The 22240-nt window shown below is 42.5% G+C and overlaps 4 protein-coding genes across 7 annotated transcripts in view; 2 read left to right on the forward strand and 2 right to left on the reverse strand.

Annotated features, from left to right (window-relative positions):
- Positions 1 to 729: 729 nt before the first annotated feature.
- Positions 730 to 10397, reverse strand: fbxo18 (F-box DNA helicase 1). The gene is made up of 22 exons (XM_026362759.1): positions 10264 to 10397; positions 10057 to 10109; positions 9599 to 9751; positions 8903 to 9471; positions 8671 to 8807; positions 8433 to 8580; positions 8170 to 8351; positions 8010 to 8084; positions 7134 to 7225; positions 5782 to 5950; positions 5251 to 5464; positions 5067 to 5154; positions 4886 to 4975; positions 4623 to 4759; positions 3850 to 3946; positions 3571 to 3737; positions 3342 to 3441; positions 3058 to 3249; positions 2748 to 2873; positions 2304 to 2410; positions 1585 to 1719; positions 730 to 1320 (listed from the first exon to the last, which is right to left on the reverse strand). The coding sequence occupies exons 2-22, from the start codon at positions 10073 to 10075 to the stop codon at positions 1159 to 1161; spliced, it is 3159 nt and encodes a 1052-aa protein (XP_026218544.1). The 5' UTR covers positions 10076 to 10109; positions 10264 to 10397; the 3' UTR covers positions 730 to 1158.
- A 241-nt stretch (positions 10398 to 10638) lies between these two features.
- Positions 10639 to 13808, reverse strand: nudt5 (nudix (nucleoside diphosphate linked moiety X)-type motif 5). Of its 3 annotated transcripts, none has more exons than XM_026363847.1 (10): positions 13746 to 13808; positions 13395 to 13457; positions 12827 to 12894; positions 12683 to 12735; positions 12499 to 12606; positions 12304 to 12399; positions 12067 to 12168; positions 11785 to 11793; positions 11648 to 11701; positions 10639 to 11550 (listed from the first exon to the last, which is right to left on the reverse strand). In XM_026363847.1, the coding sequence occupies exons 2-10, from the start codon at positions 13446 to 13448 to the stop codon at positions 11441 to 11443; spliced, it is 654 nt and encodes a 217-aa protein (XP_026219632.1). In that variant the 5' UTR covers positions 13449 to 13457; positions 13746 to 13808; the 3' UTR covers positions 10639 to 11440. The 3 variants fall into 3 exon arrangements, with proteins under 3 accessions (XP_026219632.1, XP_026219634.1, XP_026219633.1); XM_026363849.1 differs by lacking the exon at positions 13746 to 13808 and adding an exon at positions 13533 to 13739; XM_026363848.1 differs by lacking the exon at positions 13746 to 13808 and adding an exon at positions 13533 to 13739 and having other exon boundaries at positions 13395 to 13483.
- Positions 13809 to 14420: 612 nt separating this feature from the next.
- On the forward strand, positions 14421 to 18728 carry cdc123 (cell division cycle 123 homolog (S. cerevisiae)). The gene is made up of 13 exons (XM_026363846.1): positions 14421 to 14566; positions 14833 to 14904; positions 15131 to 15194; positions 15754 to 15786; positions 15949 to 16044; positions 16272 to 16378; positions 16678 to 16729; positions 16898 to 16973; positions 17202 to 17324; positions 17614 to 17642; positions 17736 to 17840; positions 17926 to 18063; positions 18159 to 18728. Exons 1-13 carry the CDS (start codon positions 14493 to 14495, stop codon positions 18231 to 18233), a joined length of 1044 nt encoding a protein of 347 aa, XP_026219631.1. The 5' UTR covers positions 14421 to 14492; the 3' UTR covers positions 18234 to 18728.
- Positions 18729 to 20965: 2237 nt separating this feature from the next.
- Positions 20966 to 22240, forward strand: part of camk1da (calcium/calmodulin-dependent protein kinase 1Da) — a 44469-nt gene continuing 43194 nt past the window's right edge. For both annotated transcript variants that reach the window (XR_003299015.1, XM_026363874.1), the window contains exon 1: positions 20966 to 21229. Coding sequence is in view for 1 of the 2 variants with exons in the window: in XM_026363874.1 (XP_026219659.1) it covers positions 21132 to 21229 (98 nt within the window). In the remaining variant the exon portion in view is untranslated. The remainder of the gene's footprint in view (positions 21230 to 22240) is intronic.

Genomic DNA, 22240 nt, shown 5'->3' on the forward strand with positions numbered 1-22240 from the left:
TTGTTTATGTACCACTTGATTTCTAAATATATTGAAAGTGCTGCTTCTATTTATTTGCAGTTACTTAGTATTAATATTGTCAAAGGGACCCAACAACCAGTTTCCACTGAAACCTCTGTTAAAAATATGTTAGCTGGGTTTAAAATGCAGACGTTGTTTTCTTAGGCTTCTCATCTTTCCCCCTGCTGCTGTCCCTTGCCCGTCCAAAATTCTGTATAAATATTCGATTAAACAAGAAAAAAAAATGAAGCTCTAAATGCTACTGAAAATGAGCCGTACCATGTTTTTGTTTCGTTTTTTTTTTTATTATTCCTGCCAGACTAATTCCTCTGGAAGGGGGCCCGTAACATGTTTTCCAACTCCCTGCTTCCTTTTTCCTCGGACAAAAATCTGATTCCGTAATAATAAGTTGAGTTATAGCAGGCTCAGTTCTCACGATCAAATCTGAATCTAAATATTAATCTAAGTTTACCCGTTTGCTTTCTCTGCGTGTTTTGGCTTTTGATTGCACGTATTCTTCTTCATATCTGTGCTGAAAAGTCGAGGTGCTTTGCCTCCAAGGGAACTCTGCTTGTCAGCCATCCATAGAAAACGAGTCTAATCAGTAGCAGCTGCAACAACTTGGAACATGTTACAACAGTGGACTTAACAGAAGACTTACACTATCAATATGCTACAAAGTTTCAACCACTCACATAGTGAGAATGAAATAAAAAAGCAATGCTTAGCTACTTTTATGGCCCTAATACACGGCTTTTAATGATAAGCTCAAAGTTAATTACATGAGATAAATGCTGTCATTAAAAAATCGACAGACTGAAGAAAGACATTGAAATCTGCCAGCAGTTTTCTTTTTTATAATGGGACAAACTTTAAACTCTAAAGTGTTACACAATAGCACCACTGTCCACGTAACCATCAGTCCTCAGCTGATCGTCACTTTAGGGAAATGTCAACTTTACAATATATTTAAATGTTCTAGCACAGTGGAAAAACACTAAAAGCACAACAGGAAGCCGTCAGATGTTTGTCATATTAAAAATAGAGAAAGGGTTATGTTAGCACCTTGCTTCAATACTGACTGACAACTATGTGTCCCATCACAATGCCAGAGAAGTTTGTGATATTTAAAGTTGTGTTACTTCCAGACAGGCAGTGTTAGAAAAGTGCCAGGAGCATTTCGTGGATGATCGGCGCGTCGAGTCTTTGAGGTATTGCAGCCATGGAAAGCACGTCGTCAGTCATGAGGAAGGCTGCGGGCCCAATGCGTGTCCAGACACACCTCTCGCAAAGCGGGCCACCTTCCGACACACCATCCGTCTGTAGGAAGAACACGTGAGTTTTACAACTCCTGGGCTGTTTGAAAACAGCAGTAAATTAAGCATGCAAGCAGAAGCACGTCAAAGACGAACCCCTTTTACATTGCCTCTTCAAGCTGGCTGCCAAGACAAAAGATACCAAGCCAGGTACCTTTAATACCTGGACCAAAAGGGGTCCGCAGAGAGCCTTAAGCCAGCTCGAGAGGTCAGTGTCAGAGGCAAGTCGCGTGAAATCAGCGTTAGTGAAGGTTTAACACATTCTTACACATCTCATCTGCTGTTTGCACATGATGAACGCTGAGCTGGGCGTGATGCAGTTGGGGCAGTTTGGGATGGTGCATGGGAGAGGCTCGCCCACCTTCACCAGGGAGCTGGGCATCTCCGACTTTAAGAAGTATTCCTGTAGATGACAACATGTTTAGACGTTAATTCATTCTTTCACGTCCTCTGCTTCTCCTCTCTAACTAACTTAGCTTTCAACTTTGTGTTGTGCTCTGTAATTTTATCATGCTTGTAGAATGTCGTAATTACCAGGACAAGAATCTGGGTCCAATTTGCAAAGTCAGCAGTAATTCACTAAAGTGAGCTTTGAATGCACTGGAGGCAAAGCTCATAATCCAGCAATTATAGCCCATGAAACCCTGAACACTGCCATGTGGTGTTTATCAGACATTCTGTAACACTGAGAACAAGATTTCTCTAAACAAGCCTGAACCTAAACATTTCTTCTCCCCTTGTTTACACAATGTTATTGTCTTTCAAACCCAAATCCCACCCAGCTGGACCCGAGCCGAAAGCTTTAAGCGTGAGAGGTGAAACTGAAGAAGTAGTCAACGTCAATAGGGCAGAATAACATGAGAGATGGTGAGAGATAGAAGTCACGCTCTATTTAACAGGTTCAACATCAGCGGTGATGTCAGGCGAGTGTGAAACTGCAGAGGTTCTTAGAACAAGAAGTGATCAGCACTGTACATCATGTCTCACCCCGGCAGCTGTGATGATGTGTCGTATGTTCTTAGTTATGATCAGTGAGTTTCTGGCACGAGTCACAGCCACATACAGGAGGTTCCACTCATCGTCAGGAATCTGGTCTAAACAGCAGAGAAGATAATATAAATATTTCCCCACATGTGCAGCTTTGAAAATGTGTTCTAAGTCGACCACCAACCACTTTATTGAAATGTTCTCCTCAAGCTTTCTTTGCTTATCCAAAAACAATGTCTTGAGAAGTCCACAGTGTTAGTGTCTCAGCTATAGTGCAGCTGATGCTGCCTTTTAAACACTGATATTGAGAGCAACATTCAGACAAATGAACAGCAAATTAGATGATTGCTTATTTATATTAACCTAAAAATGTAAAATGAACATTAAAGATGAAAGTTTAGAGTTGGGGATGCGTCTGAGGAACAGTTCCATCTTAACGCTCACCAAATGAGAAGGCAGGGTGGTGATTCAGGTTGTGCTGGGAAGAGGGAACCGTGGCGAAGTCGTCAGTGATCATGACGGTGTCGAACTCCAGACCTTTAGCCTTGTGGACTGTTCCAACTATGAAGTCTTGAACAGGAGTTGGGGACAGGACACAGAAGGCAAAGAAAGTCACTAATACAATGTTTTAAGAGACATGAAAGACGTGACATGAAAGAGCATGACAGTGTTTTATCCGCTTAGACAATTTGTGGTTGTTGATACAGAATAAGATCAATACTTTGGTGGTTTACTTGTGTGTGTGGGTGCATACCTGCTTTGTGGTAGTCCCCTTCAGAACAGTTTTCTAGGCGGATCACCAGTTCGGGGATTCGACTCTGATACTTTTCAACGATGTTGAGTTTGGCCGACAGCTCCAAGTCCTCGGTCTGTGTGATGTACTTCTTCAGGGCCCAGAAGGCATTCCCATTTTTCTTTGAGAAGGAGCGGATAAGGGGGTCTTTAACTGAAGGCAGGGGGAAAAAAAAGGTTAGCGTGTGTGTGTGTGTATAAGGAAAGGAATGAAAGAGTGAATGTGTGCAGGCGTAGGAGTCGTACATTTTGGTGGTGGCTGTTGTTTTCCTTGAGTACCGCCCTGGGACAACTTCATTAGCTGCCAGATGTCCAGAATCCTATTCAGGCCAATGCTTTTAACATCCTGAACAAAACGATAATTGTACTTTAACACCTTGGTATATTGAATGCTACTTAGCCGTGCACTCAGGTTCATCAATACCTCACACTCTAACTCTACGTTGGGTGCAAGTGTTTCTGTGTTTACACTCACTCCTACAAAGTGGATGCGGCAGTGCAGGTTGGCATCGGTCAGGCGAACGGCTTCGTTGAACACAGTGAGGTTGCATCTCGACAAGATGGCCGTCTTTCCCCGGCAAGGACTCACACCCGTGCTCACAGCCTCTGCTGCCTTGTCTGCGGCCTCATCACACACGCCGCCTACAGAGCGCACAAAGATGTAACAAAGCAATTTATCATATTAAACTAATGCTTAAAATCGGTTCTGTTTTGAAGAACCCTACTTTTTCAGGAAGACCGAACTTTGAATTACCTTTCTGCTTTCCCCCCACAAGAAGCTTCTCGACTCTTTTACACACTGTGAGGATGGTAGCAGCGACATAGGCGATCTCAGCACCGAAGCGAAAGCTCTGCACAAAGACACGTGGAATACCCAAATAGAAGAGAGACATGGTAATAAGAGACATTTATATACATTATAAAGATCAAGTACTGTCCAATTACTTAGTAGAATTAGTAGCAGCACTACCACGATTAATCTTTAAAATCCAGGTAGAACTGGTGCTAATATTTAGCTCCTTTTTTAAGACGTGATAGAGTGACGAGTTTACGCATCAAACCTTTGGAAGTTTTCACACTATTTCATGCTATTATTATAACTATTTATTGTTGTTTTCAGGACATAATTTGGTGATACAATATGTGTTCTATTGGGACTTCCAACTTCCTCCTTGCAGTTCTAGTTTAGGTACTTTGTGTGTATGAATCATAAAACATCATCAAAAAACTCGTTATGTCATCCTGAATTCATTTTTTTTAGCCATGAGGCATAGATGCACCTTAAAATGAACAAGGAACTGACCACAAATGGGTGAATTCCCAAAACTAGAACTATGGCAATCAAGTCGCAGCGGTTGCTATGGCTACAATTTCAGTTCTTACTCCAACTCCCCTAAAATTGTATTTCCATGATTTCATCATAATGTGAGAAAATCCCACTGTAGAAAACCTCTAATCAATGCTAACTAACATGTTTTTTAGCCGTAAACACTGCACAGAAGCTGCATGTTGTGTGTGTGTGGACACCTGTGTCAGGTAATAGATGTGGGTGTGATCAACAATCTGCAAGGCGTTGACGGCTCCTTTGAACGTGTAGATCTGCTGGTGAGGATCTCCGACCAGGATTTTCCCACAGCGCTGAGACAGCATCACGTTCATGATGGCTGGAATGAAAGAAAGAGAGAACGACAGTAAGAACATGGCGTAAGTAGCGCGTTTATTAACATTTATTTACATGATCACAATTGTGCTTTTACCACAGCACTGTCCCACAATTGCTGTGTCATTACCGGGAGTGCAGTCCTGGGCCTCGTCTATGAAAAGGACGTGGTACTGATCGGACAAGCAGGGTTGTTGGAGCTGCCATAACTTGAGATAACCTGCGAATGAAAAGTTAACGGTGACCACAAGTGGAGAATTTCTTATCATATTACATATTATATTTATTTCAGGCAGTTAAAAGTGACGTACCGTCGTGCGTCAAGTGGTAAGCATCTTCATCTGTCTCATTAAGATCCTTCATTTTGTTCCAGATCTTCTGTGCATCATGGACAAACAACTACAATTTCACAAGAAGAGATGTGCAGTAAACATGTACAGGGAGCTCTCCAGTGCTCATGCTCCTAATTATTTATTCCCAGTAACGTGTTCATACCAGTTTTTCACATTCATCTATGTGTTGCCTGTTGCCACTATTAGATACGTGGGTGCTGGGCACGTGTCTGGTGGTGATGGTCGGGTCTGCTGAAGCCATGAAGGTATTGAGAGTTGTGGTCACCACTTTAGCTTTGGTGAACCCGCCGCGGCCCTCAGGAAGAACTGAGTTGATGGTGAAAGGCTTCAGATTGAAGGTCAGCTTCTTCCGATACCTGTCGCATGGAAAATGATCTGGGTTTTTGGAAACTGATAACAGCAGACATATCACACCTAGTCGAAAATTAAACCCACGCCACTTGATTAATATCTGTTTCTTATGTGTGTGTGTGTGTGTTAAATGCTTCCTTCCTCCACAACATCTGTTATGTGTTTATGGTTTCTTCAGAATTCTGTTTCCTATGAAGATCTGAGCAATTAGACCAGACATAGAAACACTAAAATAAGATTGATGACTCACAGACACATGTGCAGTTTTGTGTATAGTCTGTAGTCATGGACACAAAAGCTCAAACCAAACTTTGGTTCTCACCTCCACCCAACACTGCTGTAGGCCAATGAGTGGACAGTCTTGCAGTCCACATTGCGGGGGAAGCGGCGCTGTGCCTCGTTGGCCACTGACTTGTTGAAAGCTATGTACAAAAACCGAAGATGTGGCCGCTGCTCAGCGTACTTCACCAGCGTGGTTGTCTTTCCTGTACCTGAGACAGACAGTGCTTTCAGATGTAACATCACCATGTGCGAGTGTCCCACATCACACCTTAAAACCGAAACACTGATAAGATTCATCATTAACCTTTCACATCTGCAGGTCCAGCAGTTTCCAAATAGCAAATTTAAGATATAGGCTAATGCTAAATTTAAAGGACAGGCTGGTAAAATCAGCATGTTTCTACCCGCTGACCTCTGCTAACAACACAAAAAACAGGTAAATAAGCAAAAGGATGTGAGTAAAAAGGAGTTTAACTGTGACAAATCATATAAATATTCACATACTTTCTCATTGCAGCACACACACGGGATAATCTACATTGCTACAGGCATATAAATACAGAATATATGAGGTATAAATACAGTGTCTAATGAAGGAGAAGTACCAACTGTTCTGGTTTTAACACATTTATTTACACTTGTGTTTTTAAAGAACCAGGATGTGGTGAGAGCTAGAGTGACAGGTTTATGCTTAGCTGCAATTCAAAGCATCATGAGCTTTAATCATGATTATAGATTGTACATTAAACTGTGGCAACAGAGGTCTGCAACACCACTTATCATATACTTATAATGCAGAATGCAGAGCTGTTCACTTTGACTTGTGAACCTAACGACACATGAAGGTCAGGTGTATTAAGCTGCTTTCGCACATGCACCGACACCTGAACTTCTCCAGGGTCTACCTGGGTTAAATGCATGTAACTAACAAATACATCTGAGTTAGTCATCTCGGAGAATACCCAGACTTCAACCTGCAAGCTCCCTAGTACAAAGTGTGCGTAATGTCTGTGTGAGCCCAGGTGGGAACACAGCAGGTAATAGTCTGGAGTGCTCACAACGAGCACAACACCAGAAACTCTAAGGAGATATTTAGCATGCTTTCTGTTGTTGGATTGCGCTTCTTTCCTTCAGAAAAGCTGGGTTATAAAGCATCATTTATAATAATAAAATTTCTTGCTGTCTGCCACGTGTGAGCGCACAACTCTGCACAACATCCCGACCTGATCCTTCAGACACAGTCTGCAGTGCATATGTGAAAACAGCTTTAATGTCATTCCAATAGACAAAGCCAGATGAGAGGCCCAATGTCTTCCAGAAAACTGGAGCAAGTCCGAGAACAGCTAATGTGGCGCGAGCAGCAGCTGCCATCGCGCCGCCAACTCACCGTACCTGCAAAAGCTATGATCTTGACCACGTGGTCTGCCTGGATGTCGTGGCTGAGGATGTGCTGCTGTTCACCTGTGAGCTGAATCTGGGGCAGCCTAGCGGAAACACGCAGACAATTACAGTTAAAACATCAGCTTCCTCAGAATTTGATGAGATCAGGCTGTGGCATTTCCTATCATGACAAACCAAGACAATGAACTATCATTTTCTGTATAGATACATTGAAGAAGTGAAACTAAATACTGCGGAACAAACGAGTCTTGTTACCCCATGAAAGTGAGACACTCTTTATCACTTCCAAAACTTTAATGTGACTTGAAGTTAAATATTGAAAGCACTGCTTGTACTAAGCCAGGATTTTCAAATTAATGGGTTGAGCTGTTTTAATCTGCTAGTGACTAGCAGGTTAAAACAGCTCAACCCATAGCCATCTTTGTTTAAACAGTTTAAGTTTCAGTTAATTCAAGGCATTAAGTTTCTGTTGTTGGACTAGCAGCTAGTCCAACAACAGAAACTTAATGCCTTTTTGACGGTGGACATTTAATTTCACACTTTTGCCCCATTCTTAGCTGTTTGTTTCCAATAATACAATTAAAACAGCTAAACAGCAGAAATGACATTTACACTTGCTCCTTATCTGTTGTTGAGGTATTGTGCGTTATAGTGGCCATGATGCTTACTGCAGCACCATCTACTGTCTCAAACTTGTAGTTTATAGATGTATAACAATTCAAACAACCTTTTATTTAACAGACCAGATTTCGTGTTTTTTCAATATACTCTCTAATCTCTAGTAATCTTTAGTGAATCAATCATCATGACAACTCGTGGATTGATTAATGCATCACGTCAGTGGAAATGATGGAGGTAAGGCCTCACCCGCTCTCGCTGGAGCTGACAGAAAAGGGGCCGTTCTCCATCAGGTGAAGTACATAGTAGATATTGTAGTGCACCCTGAGGAGGCAGAAAAGGGCAAAAATCACAGGGAGGCTCATGGGAAGTGATGGGAATTTAAAATGCAGACCGCCGCTGCTCTTACCTGCTACTAATCTGGATGTTGTGCCTCTTTAAAGCAAGCAGCATCATGGCCATGTGGTTGAGGTACTCTGTGATGGCGGTGTGCGACAAGCACCTGGCGAGCAAAGACACCAAGTCCTGCACGTCACCAATACCCTCACTTAAGATTAATATGAGGGCCATGGCTGCATATGGGTTGGGACCCTGGAGATCAGATATGAATAAGATTTTTAGTTGAGATCCAAGGACTACCAGAGGACTTTAGTGTATTTATAAAAGCTATACCTCTATTCCAAGGTTAAAGCATTTCTTAATCTCAGGAATACGTAATCTGATGGAGGCCTCAGCCTGAGGAAACAGACGATGTTTCTTAACACGCTCGAGGACGTCTTCTGGTCTCACCCGCTCTCCGACCTTATGCTGAGCCATTAAACTGTCCAAAACACACACACACAATCCAAATATCATCCTAGTAAACATACCACCAAAAAAGAAAAAGAAGAAAAATTAATAATTCTCTTACACAACAAGGTTTCTTATGCTGTGCTGTAACAGTGCAGGATCTATTATGCCGCTGTTATTTAAGATGTTGGAGATCTCCAGCACTGTTGTCTCCTCGCTCATGACATAGCGATAGTATTGTTTCTTGAAGGGTACAAACTGTATAAAAAAGGAACACACAACAACACGGTTAATTTCTCTCAAACATACAAGAATGTAGGTAAAATAAAGCTTAATATAACTGTCTGGTTAACCTTGGTGTCCAGGATGATGGTCCTCCAGCGATGGCAGACGAGGCTGCCGTTGCAGTACAAGTCCTTGGCAGGCAGGAGGCTTAGTACCTGCCTTAGCACCTCATCTGGAAGGTCATCCATGCAGCCTTGGGGATGTATCAAAACCCCGCTGCTGCCCAGAAGCCCATAGTGGGCATCGGGGAGGGCCTCCACCTCCTCTTCCTCAATGTGACTGTCACATCGGTCAAACTCGTCGTCATTCCCAAACATCTCCGATGTCATTCCTTCTAGATAATCCTGTGGCATTTGTTCAGCGGCTAAGAGGCTCTCGTCATCCACATCCTCCTCCTCCGCTTCACACTCTACCACCAATGCAGCAGCTAGAAGCTTGCCATCACTAACGTACCCTTGTGCTCTAAAATCATTATCCTCTTCCTCCTGTTTAACAGGGTTTTTAAAAGGCTCCCCTTTGATCCCACTTGTCTGTGTGGCAAAACGTGGCTGCAACGATTTGTGTGGACTTGTGCTGATGACTCCAGTGACATTGAAGAACTCACCGATGCCCTTCTGTTGGCCAGAAATCGGACGTCCTATGGCACAGTCAAACAGTATAAAGAGTGAGTAAAACATTTTTACCTCTGTTTCTGAACAACAACAGAAAGATTCACAGATGTTTATCATAAAGTGTGCAGTGAAGATTCAGATGGAGCAGATTACCCCATCTCTGTCTCTTGGTGGGTGTCTTGGGATAAAGCCCCCTGCTGGGGTCGTGGTTCAAGAGGCGTGGCTGGGTGAGGGCATCAGCTCCCTGTGAGGTGTTGCCCAGGGCAAAACACGCATCTGTATCTAGATGCCTCCTCTTTGCTCTTCCTAGAAAACCACATGTCAGCATCAACATAAACAACTGTCACGTCCGTGTACAATGTGATTGATTTACTTCTTTACTGCTGTGGGTGCAGTGAAGAAGTAAAACACACATGTAAGTCTGATATTGAATTAATCCCTTTGTTGCTATAAAAACTTATATGGGTAAAACTGAAGCGTTTGTGTAAACATTTGAGGATCGACCCAAATGGTTGAGTCGGACACAGAACTCACCAACTGCGTTACAACAATGTGTTACTGGATACGTTATTTTAATGTTCTCCCACTGTTTGTACTGTTAATTTAATCACCTTTAGATGACACCTCCATTTTCGTGCTCTGCTCGTCCGTCAACGCAGAAATGCTGTCGACGTACGAAAACAATGTAGGTAGAGGTTATGAGCTGAGGAAGTAAACAACGACGGATGCTAATATAGCATGTTTATATTTGTGCTAACACTGTTTTTCCCTCCAGATTTCCAACGACTACTCTGTTCGAAACTTATAAGCAGTTGCACCTTTAATCGCTATAATCGCCTGCTGTCATGTTGTTACTTCTTTGTTTATCGTTCATGGATCTAACGTTAACTTTGTGCTCGGAGGTGCTAGCGTTAGCCATGATTTGTGAGTGTCGGTGCCGAAGAAGATTGTGTTGCTGAACACGTCATGCGATTGGTCGGTTGTCGGCTCTTCTTCTTCTTCGTTGCATATACGGAGGATCTCAGAGTTGCATACCGCCACCTGCTGCATCGGGGGGGGTGTGCTATCAAACGGTATCATACACCCTACTGTTGTCCACATGCTGTAACACCTTTAACACTGACTTATATCCTACCAGACAGTGCAGCAGGTGAAGCTGCAGATTTAAAAAGAAACTAAGATTTGGGTAAGAACAAAGAAAAACACATTTATTTGTCAGTAATTTTTAGTCGCCAAGGTAAGTACAGCATTAGAGTCAAGTGGATTGCACCTCAATGAGGTTGGAATATTTCCTATTAATCAGTTAAATTAATTGTAAATACAGTACCTCTGTTGTACATTACAATGGCATAAAAAAAAAAAAAACTCATATTGTTAAAACTATGATTACATCAGTCACATTTTTGGACAGTAACACATAAGCCAGGCTCCTCTATTCACGATGAAAGAATCAGCTAATTAAAGAGAAAAACCAAAATAAGAAAACATTATGTTTCTTTCCTTAAACCCCATTAACGGTGATGCAAAAATGTTCAAAAAAAAAAAAACTTCAATGAACGGGAATATTTATACTATTAGTAGATCGAGGTAAATTCTCTCCCCCACCTTGTCAGCAAACACTATGTTAAGTGAGGAATGTACAATCTGTAAAAGTTATTAATCACTAAAAATGACTCATGACATCTCATCATACATGTCTATAAAAAGTTGGAAATTACTGTTAGTCACTTAAGGCATAGGAGACTAAAGCCTGAAACAACTGGCCACCGGAGTTACATTTCAGGCATTGAGGTGTGTGGTAGCAGCTCCATATGGAGGAGGAGGGCCAAGAGGAGTCCAGTATTTGTAGTGTCAACAGGGCTCCTTCACAGATTCAAGGATTTATCAAGACTTTTGACTTTTAGAAAAATACTTCTAATTTTCAGTCCCACGTAGGAGCCATGTGTAACAGAAAGGACCATTTCCTCCTCTCCTTCTCATTTTAAACATGTAGCTTCACTGCTTCAGGACGGGGAGCTCCCTGGGTTTAAAGAAAGCCTGCACCATCCCCATGGCGAAGATGTACACTTTGGCGTCCACCATGATCTTTTCTTTCTTCAGCAGATCTACGGGGGGTGGAACAAACCGAGCGTTAGTGTGGTTGAGATGCTTCAAATGACCCGACAGGATCTCAACATCAGTGTGTAAAAGTTGCAGGCTCACCATCTATTTTGGTCTGGAATTCATCAAGAGGTAATAGAACGACTTCGACAAACTCTGGAAAGACAGGACAGAGGCTTGTGGGATGATTTCCTTTGTGATAGTAACAGATTTCTAAAAAGTAATGAATCTTAACTCACCTCCCTCACCTGCGGAAGAACACAAGGGGAAAAAAAAAAAAAAAAGATTATCCAACTTAATGTATCTTAATCACAAACAAATAAATTCTGAACACAAACTCTAGTACAGGACACATTGAACGTTATCAAATTCATATCTTGTCTATTTCAGCTTCATTTGGGTTACTTTTGGTGCTAATGCATCACACACATACTGGTAAATAATTGTGTAAGTGATCAAGGAAAAAGAGCATCTAATTTATTAAATCAGAGTGTGAGAATGAGTCCTGTCAGTGTTCCTACCGAGCTGTTGCGTCGGGTGAATATTCTCTGCTTCGTCTCCATTGATGTTGACCAGGATGATTTGAGTGGTGCAGTTAGACAGACCGGGGTCCAGACAGGTCACTGCAAGCGAGTAAATGATGTATCAGTCACTTGCTTTGTATTTTATTAAGACAAACATGACTTATCTCCAATGCATGCACAGAGATAAGATACTGCTGATGCAATTAAGTGTGGAGCATATCTGTAAATATTGACCTGGTGTGACTCCTACTACTTCTCCCTTGTAGCCAGTTTCTTCCTTCAGCTCCCTCAGTGCAGCGGCCTCCGCAGTTTCCCCCTCGTCTATCAACCCTACGCACACAGACAACAATCAGATGCTCTAAATGTGAAATTTACACCTCCAAAAGGTTCAACGTTCAAACCAACTAAGGCGATTTTTGGATAACTCACCTGCGGGGAACTCCAGAGTGCTGCATCCCAGAGGAGGCCGAAACTGCTTCACCATCACTACGCAGTCTTTATGGAGCGTCCGCTTCAGCAGGGCAATAATCCCAACACCTGGAGGCAGAGGGTGTCACACCACGAGTTCTCTGTTTCACACCCCCAATACCCATAACATGACAGACATGCTCACCATCCGCTTCTGTGTTTGTCTGCCTCGTGGTCCTTTTCACCGACTCCCAGGTTCTGGTGAGTGAAAACAGACACTGAAAGCAGGGCGGAAAAAAGGGGAAACTGCTTTTTTTTTTAAAGCCACGTTAGTGACACAGAACAGTACCTGGTGTTTCCAGCGGGGTCCACGTATGTAGTTTCCTCCAGCTTTACCCATTTCCCCGCTGCCATGAGCTGGAACACAGAAAGCATTGAGCACAGATAATCGCTGTGTGCTGTAGAAATATTAGTGCCACAAATATAGATTTTAACTGGTTTGCATTGCAAAATAAAGACTAACCCACAGTGTTGGTAAAGAAAAGTTTAAAAACTAGTTGTAAGGTGGTAGGTTTTGATTTACAGCCATTTACATTGTCTTAGAAATGGTCACATCATATAGTTATTTTGCATTTTGGTACGTAAACTGGCTGATCAGTGGACAAATGAAAAGCTAATAATGTGATAGTGGAAAACACCCATCCATTGGTTCTTACATGCATGATTTGAAACACTTCAGTCCACTACAATGTAGTCCAACACTATCTGCCGTCTTAGGGATTAACTGGAGTGTTAATAACAGTTAGTAAATTCACAATCAGCTACTTTATCGCCCTGTGATCACATTAAACAGCATCAGATTAGTCCACGGGCTGGGTGAAGGCAATGTGCTGCACAAACGTATAAAACAAACGCACCTCTTCTTTCACAACGTGCGGGACGGTGGTCACTTTGGGCTCCGAGTGGCTCATTTTCAGTATCTGGATCGAAAGTAAAGCACAACAGACTTCACTACAGGTTTAGATGAGACTAGAAGCGGATAACTTGTAACTTACAGAGTAACAGCCGCCGTTTCAATATGTTCCTGCTGTGTGGCTCAACTAGCCGCAACAAGCGACGTGCACAAAGCTCGCCACGTCAGGACCCTTCTCTGTTATTTCAACATTAACTCGCTGCTTAGAGCCCTGGATCGCATCGAATCGTCACAGGGAGTGATTTTTAAAGGCTGAACACCCACAAAAAAAGTGTAAAACTAAAACTTTACTCACGTGAAACACCAACCGCGTCTCTAAGCAGAAGTAGAGATAGTAAAAAAACAGTGAGGAGGAACCACTCTGTCACCGCTCCAGAGTACCGCAAACGTCACCTAGTTTTATCCCATAGATAAAAACGAACTTTTGCGATACACTCCCTGATAACTGTATGTTAGGTACAGCTGTAAAATCTAATGCAACCCAGTGCAGCAGCTCTTCCATTAATTCTGCCTTTACATGGTTATTTTTGTTTTATTCACGAAACTTTATTTTACAACATTAGATTCTGTCAATTTCGTGTCACTTTATTATTTTTCACCAGCGCGCCTTATTTTGTTGCACTCGTTGTAGTCTATGTCAATAAAGAAAGAACAAAAATGATAAGATGCAACTACAATAGTTATACTCAGAGTTAACTTTTTGGGTAGTGATTGTGAATATTGACATCTTTCTTTTTTTTGGTATCGAGAGACAATTCTTTATATTAAACGATCTATGTCTGTGGCCATGCCCACATGTGCACCTCAAAAAAAGGTCCCCACCTAAAAACATATATTCAGGATGCAATTCTAGCAATAAATTGGGTTTTTTCGAGAATTCAACAACGAATTGCGAAGACGTAAAATAAACCAGGAAATTACAAATACAGATCTATGTTGTCTAAAAATTGTAAAGAGTTGTAATAAAATCCCACCGAGTGCCTGGTGAAAGGTTCGGACGCTATTTACTGATGGACGCGTTTCTGTTACAGGATATTGCAGCATGAAGAAGGAGCAAGTTGTCAATTGTCAGTTTTCGGTTTGGTATCCGATATTTAAGAAACATACAATTAAAAGGTAAACTGTTGCTGTGTGTACAAAAGCTTCGGCAAATATTTCCGTTGTCGTTGCTGTGAAGAACAGTCAAGTTAGCCAGCAGCTAGCTACCAGTTAGAAGCAGATAGCTGATAGCCCACTTCTGCTCTGTTTGTATTGTTTATCATGTGTATTACCAGTTACTGACTGGGTTTAAATCGTGTCCAGAGCTGCATGATTCGTCCTCATTTCTTCCTTAATTTCAGTTTTACTTGTATTTAACTGTGTTATTGTTCCTATATTTGCAGTCTGATTCTGCCACTGCCTCAGAATGTAATAGACTATTTACTGGACGATGGGACACTGGTAGTCTCTGGGAGGTATGAGCATACACATACAAACACTTTGTGTAGTGTAGCCTACATATGTACTGTTCTCCTGTTTTCTGATTTTGATATCAAATCAAACAGTTTTCCACATCTAAAATGTGATCATTGTGATGTGCTGGAAGCAGTTTCTTGTTCTGTGACTCTTGTTTTGTTGTCTCGCATCGAATATCTGCTATAAATCGACAAGCACTTGTCTGTGGTTTCTCGTCCCCCTCAGTGACCACAGCACACAGCAGACGCACACTAACAATAGGGACTCAGATGCTGAGGAAGACATTCAAGTAAGGGAACAGAAGCTATTATCATGCATCCATAGCCCACCTGACTGTATTGTTTTTTACTTTATTTATTTTATTATTACGACTTAACATATTATATATGTTAAGTCGTAATAGTGTATATAGTTGTAGATTCTGGTTAAATGTTTATTACTTTTGTATTTTTGCACACCCTTTCATTCTTTTTGCACATTACTGTTGTTCTGTTGTTCTTTTTGCACCTGCTGTAGCAATTTAATTTCCCCAATGTGGGATCAATAAAGAATATCTTATCTTATCTTATCTTATGTTTGTGTGTCCGCTGGGAGGTGCTTGTCAGTGGTCGCCCTGCTTCATTTCATACTGTTTCCTTGAAAGAAAAAGTAGTTTCATAAGATGACAATTAGCAGAAATAATAATTGAAGAAGTTACTTTAGAAATTGTCTTTTATCAGGTTATGTATATGTGTACTTCAGTAGAATTTGCCTGGTGGACACACAACAGTTAACACTTAACAATCATAACTGGATTAAATTTGGGGTTTTATCCTTTAATCCTTTTTTCGGTCTCTGTCCGCCTCTAGTGGTCAGATGACGAGACAACCACCACTGCCACTGTAAGTATGTTCAATGTGTCTTTTAGACCCAACAAAAAAGTTGATTTAGTCAATGTGTAAACCTATATTTCAATATACATCTCTTTGTAATTTAAATAAATGTGTATCACATCACTGCCATGCATGTGGTGTCCATATCATGTAATTTTTTTTGTTTGCCAGGCTCCTGAGTTCCCAGAATTCACTTCTAAAGTGCTGGAGGCTATAAACGCATTGGGCGGACGCGTCTTTCCAAAACTCAACTGGAGTGCTCCACGGGTAAAACACTGCACTCAGCTGCCTTATGAAAAACGATAAGCTGTCCACTTCCTTCACTTTGACATAACAAAGTGTGTGTTTTTTTTTAATTTAATCCATAAGTAAATTATTTGGCTTAAAGCTCAGTACGTTTCAGTACACTGAGGAATTGCTTTTTGTGCCTCTGCCAGCATTAGGGATTGATCCATTACTCAAGAAGTGTGTGTGTGTTTGTGTATCCATTTCAGGATGCTAACTGGATTGCTCTGAACAGTTCCCTGCAGTGTCACAACCTCAGCGATATATTTCTACTCTTCAAAAGTTCAGACTTCATCACCCACGACCTCACACAACCGTAAGTCTTGCAGCGCACACAGACACGTGTGCTCACACACCAACACACTTACTTTACATATAGATGACAACTAGTGTTTAGACCAGGTGTGGCGTGCACAGGGTGATTGGCATCTGCAGTAAAACACAAGTGGCGACTGGGGAAATCACTGTGATGTAGATTTATGTGTCACACCTCTCTGCGTGGCAAACGGCGAATGATTTACTGCAGTGTGCGGCCTCAAGAGAGCTGTTTGGATGTGTGTGAGAGTGAAGAAAACAATGTGATATATGTTTGTTTGTTTGTTGGACTTTCTTCAGATTCCTTCAGTGTAGTGACCAGGACTCCCCAGACCCCGTCATAAACTATGAGGTATTTTCTCTTTCAGTCCTCAAGTATAGGCCTATGTGCACATATACAAATGGCATCAGTACATATAGAGAGTAAAAGAGTTACTTTACTGTTCCACTGTACTATTTCAGAAGCTTTTTTTTTTGCTCTGTGTCGGGACACTTGGAATTTTCCCTCTTGTGTCCTCAGCTCGTCCTGAGAAAGTGGAGTGAGCTGATTCCTGGTGGAGAGTTTCGCTGCTTTGTCAAAGAAAACAAACTGATTGGTAAACACGCTTCACTCACACTCAACCGTCTCAAGTTGGGACAAACACAGACAAAACAGCAAGAAGCACTGTCACTACAGAGCAGGCAAAGCCAAACAAGTCCGAAACTGGAGTCACTTTGACTCTTCCACTCTCTCAGCAGTATGATGATGAAGTTAGCAGGCTAATTTAGAAACAATTATAAAATTCAATTTGAGCTCCTGATGGTGTGTCTGTCTGATCTCTCAGCTATCTCCCAGAGGGACTACACTCAGTATTACCAGCACATCTTGAAGCAGGAGGAGCAGATCTGTCACGCCATACAGGAATTCTTCAGCCAGCACATCCAGTACAACTTCCTGGATGAAGACTGTGAGCACAAGCGTCGACTCTTCTCAGACAGAAACCCACTGCACAGTTTCTGTTGCTTTCAGCTCTTGAAGACATGAAATATTTAGAGTTGAAAATGGGTCTTTGAGGCAGGGGAAGATTAATCAAATGTGCAAAGTCATTTTACCCTAATTATGGTTTTAAATTTTAATTTCAGGTTGGACAAAGTTTTTATTACTTTGTGTTTTTACTTTGTGGAACTAGCAGACGCCGTCATTTAAATGTTAAATGCAAACTGCTTATGTCGTGCTGTTGTTTTTTTGTGTTGCAGTTGTGTTTGATGTCTACAGAGACAGTCAGGTAACTCACTACAGCATCTTTATAAAAGCTGACATTGACAGTGCTGCTTTCTGAATTTCAGTGACGGATAACAGCTTTTGGGTGTTTTTGCAGGGGCGAGTGTGGCTGATTGACGTGAACCCGTTCGGTGAGGTGACAGACGCGCTGCTGTTCAGCTGGGAGCAGCTGACGTCCAGTGGAGAAATCGGCCAGCATCAGGTCAGCCGTCACCCATGTTCCATTCCAATAGATTGATTTCTTTCTTTGTATTGGGCTGTAACCATGAGTCACTGTATGCGTGCAGGAGGGCCCGGCTTTCCGCTACACCACCAGCGAGGTGACGGTGCAGCCCAGTCCCTGTCTGAGTTACAGAATCCCGCGGGACTTTGTTGACCTCTCCACTGGAGAGGATGCCTACAAGCTCATTGACTTCCTCAAACTGGTAGGATGTTCACAAATAGATTTAGAATTTAGTACAAAATAGAGATACGCTGCATATCTTTAAGTTCCCTCGTGTCTCTTTTCTCCTGTTCACAGAAGAAAAGCCAACAGGAAGAGTCTGAAGAAGAAGAAGAAGAAGAAGAAGAGGAGGAGGGTAACACTCCACAGTGACATGGCTCCTCAGAAACCCGAAGAATAGCTGCTAGTCAACAGTTATATGATTTGTTTTGGTTTTTGCATGAGGTGACTGTTTGAGCTTGTGTTTTCTCTCACGCTCTCCTGATACGTGGTGTACGCGGGTTTTCTTAAATTGCTCTCTTGTGTTAGTCTAATAGAACATGTTAAATTAGTGGATCATGTTAACAGCTCTGTGAGGACTCATTTTCAGTCGACTTGCTCTCTCCCTCCCACACTGCTGAGCGCCAGCCTGCTATATTGTTAACGGCTCGGTGAGACCGGGGAACGGAGGCCTCTGCAGTGTGGATTGGCTGGTTATTTCCGTTTTGGTCCTCGGCGTATTCACGAACACTGTAAAGAATGCCTGCTTTTATACATTAAAACTAAGTGTGTGTATTTTAGTTTAAAGTTCAAGCTTGTCCACGTATTGGAGTGTGTTTGTGTGAGACTGTGAAGTCTCTATTTAACACTAAAGCACTTCATCACCAAGTTGCCTTTAATGTTTCTTTCCAGCCACCCCTGCTCCTACATCTCTCTTGTCAATTTCCACTGAGCACTTTTGACAGTCTCATTGCTCCGAGCTGCCTTGGGCTCTGTTTTCGAGTCCTGTTCCCCCCCCAACATCATGCATCACTGTAGACTGTTGCTCCCAAAAGCACCAATAAACTTCTTGTTGCATATTGACTTGGCTGTCAGTCTGCTGGGTGCTGTAAACTAGCACATTAGAAATTGATTGTGCTTTTACGCAACCGCTCTCATTACACTCGGAGCTAAATGAGCTGTGCATGCACAGCACAGGCCAGTTCATTTTGGGATTTTTTTTTTTTCCTCCACTGGATTGATAGAGCAATTATAAGGAGATGGAAGGAGGTGGAGTGGTTGGAGTTACAGCTCCCTGGGCGACATGCTGCAGACGGAAAACAGTATATAAAGCATACTGTATATTGTGGGGAATGTTTCATAGTGATTAGAATTATGAAAGTGAAATGAGTCTTGATTTGGAGCATAAGCTTCTTCACAGAGTTTTCTTTGTCAAAAGGCAAAATCTGACCAGTGAAGTTTAATTGAATACTGTTGTTAATAACAAAACAGGACCAGGTATTGCAGGGTTATTTTATTAGACTGCACTGTTTCCAACCTGTGCTGCGAACCTAACAAACTGACAGCCGAGCGTGTGTTTGTGTAACACAAGCTGCCATAATCAATATTTTAATATCAATAATGCACCAAAAGACTATATGTAGAAAGGGTTGTTTGTAAGAAACCACAAAGAATGACAGTATCAGCAGGACTCTGCAGCCCATTTCACACCAGACATCTGACCTACAACGACAGGTGTAACACCGGTGGCATCTATTCAAACGTCCAGTAAGTGGGGGCAGTGATCCAGCACAAACAATACCAGCCATCATCTATATTATTAATTACACCTGATTTATTGCTGTGTTTAACCTGCAAATGAGTCGTCTGCCTCTCTTTGTCTTGATTGACCTTCATCCCTGTATGGCCAGCTCTGTTATGTACCTCTCTCCTCTGGTCCTCTTTCCTTTGCAGCTGGGTAATCATCTTTCATGAGGGGGAGGTCAGATTTGCTGACTCATTGAAAAGGATGAGGAGTGGGGGGAGGAAAAGGGTGTGTGTGTGTGTGTGTGTGTGTAATGGGGGGAGTTTTCCTTGGCTGCTGCTGAGGAGCTGCAGTAGTTTGCAGCTAGAATACTCATGAGCAGCTGAGACTGTCTTCTACCTCTGTCTTCCTCCTGTGTGACAACACAGGTAAGAAGTCCAGGCGAGTGTGTGTGTGTGTGTGTGCGCGCGCGCGTGTGTGTGTGTGTGTGTGTGTGTGTGTGTGTGTGTTGGGGGGCAGTAACCGGCCTGAGCTGACCTCGCCTCCAGCAGCTGTCAGAGTCAGGGGGGGATCAGTGCTCCTCTGCAAACTGAAACTTTGTAATCCAGGTGTTATGCGACACGGTTAAACCCAGGTAACAGTGCAGCTGCACCCGTTGTCACCGCTGATCCCAGGGCGGCTGTTCCCGTCCTGAGCCACGCAGACGCCTTTTGCAGATCCCACAACTGCGATGGATGCATGATCGCTGCTGTCAGCAAGTTGGTGCATTGCGAATTTACTGCTGACACGTCCTGACCAGACACACTTTACACGCCTTAATATGTCAGACAGGATTAATGAGCAGAATCAGCTTCCTTAACTGCACAACAACAGGCAGTGTCACAATAATATTCGGCTTTGGGATAAATGCACACGGCATATACTATGTAGAATAGTTCACAATGCATAATGCATGGAAAACTAGCATAAAATAATAGTAAAGAGGTGGAAACCCCAAAACCACACAGACAGCGGTGTGCAGGTGACAGCAGGACCGAGGGCAAGCTGGACACACGTCACCAGCGTAAAACAGGAAACTAGACGCAATGCCTTCACAATAAATGTAACACCAAACGGCATCGTTGTCGTAGTCGTGTTTTCATTTGTTACGTGATATTTGTAGTAACACCACAGACCCCAGAGATCGCGGCTGCAACATTGTTAGATCAATTAATAAGCTTAGAGTGTCGGGAAAGTGTTACACTTAGTTGTGTAATGTTTTTTTTTTTTTTGCATTGGTTATTTTATTTTGAAAGCCTTAGAGAGGAAGTGCTGTGAACTGCGCGGCTGATTGACAGCTGCTGTCCAGACGGCCGGAGAGGAGGAGGGAGGAGGAGAAGAGGAGGAGGGAGGCAGCGGGGACACGGCAACCTGCAGGAGGACTCACATGGTCCTGCAGCAGCGCAGCTCAGAGCACCGGGACTCTCCAGACCTGTTACGCTCCTCTCGGTCCTTGTTTTTTCTTTTTCTCCCCGCGTCGGTCGGACTCGGACCGGTGAAGCAGCGCGATGGCTCGGGAGAACGGAGACACGGGGAGAGGGGAGACGTGGAAAAAACAAGTCGACGACATCAAGAAGATTTTTGATTTTAAAGAAGTCCTCGGCACGTGAGTACACCCAGCTCTGACCGACTTCCCCTCGCATGCGTCCTGTATTTCTATTTCATTTTGTCATTCAGTATCAGCCCCGCTGGAGCTACATGTGCATGTGGGACCCCGTCGCAAGCAAAACATCCGTGTGTGATGCGTTCACTGTCCTGACCGTGCGTCTCTCCTCCTTGGCATCACCGTGGTAGCTGCTGTACAGGCTTGTCGGATGCTCGTAGCTGCTCAGCAGGGGAGCTTTAATCGCATCACTCGCTGATCTTTTCCTTTTCTGCTACCAGTAGTCTGTCGGTGTAACGTGTAGCGTTTCTGTGGGTCAAACCGTCCGCTAACGGCTCCTCACAGTGAAAAGTCACCTCGTTGTGTTAATAGTATCCATTAATGTTATAGTGTTTCCACCATTTCACATCACTTTTAACTATTTGCATTACTAAAGAAAATTCAACTGCTCGTCCAATAATGTACCTATTTATAACCTTACCTATAGTCTACTTTAGTAGTGTAATGTCAGTCATTTATCTTTACTTTAAGCTAACCTCTTCTAACTAATTAAACAACAATCAACCATTTAAGCTAGCTGGTACTTTTAGCTAACTGTTTAAGCTGTTTATCCTTACTTTAACCTCTACATATATCCATTAATTAACCTATTTCAACTATTATTCCCATATTTTTACCTCTTTTAGCCATTTAGTTTTAGCTCTTTAAGCATTTATCTATTACTTTTAGCTCCCGTCCACCATTAAGACATAACCCTGCCTTTATCTATTGACACTGTAACGTTCTTTTCATTGCATTCATCTGGTATTGGAACCTGTTTAGCTGGTCTGTTTGCTTCCAAACTCATTTTCCAAACTATGAATCACAAAACCTTGTGTTTGAGTATTATGGCGGACTCAATATATGGATTGTTTTTTATTGCAAAAGTCTCCCATCTCTAAAATCACTATCACAAAATGACTTCTCACTCCATTCACAGCAGTATTCCCATTTGCTGTTTATTAATACACAGAG

Source organism: Anabas testudineus, chromosome 23, assembly GCF_900324465.2.
Source record: "Anabas testudineus chromosome 23, fAnaTes1.2, whole genome shotgun sequence".
Taxonomy (NCBI): Eukaryota; Metazoa; Chordata; class Actinopteri; order Anabantiformes; family Anabantidae; genus Anabas; species Anabas testudineus.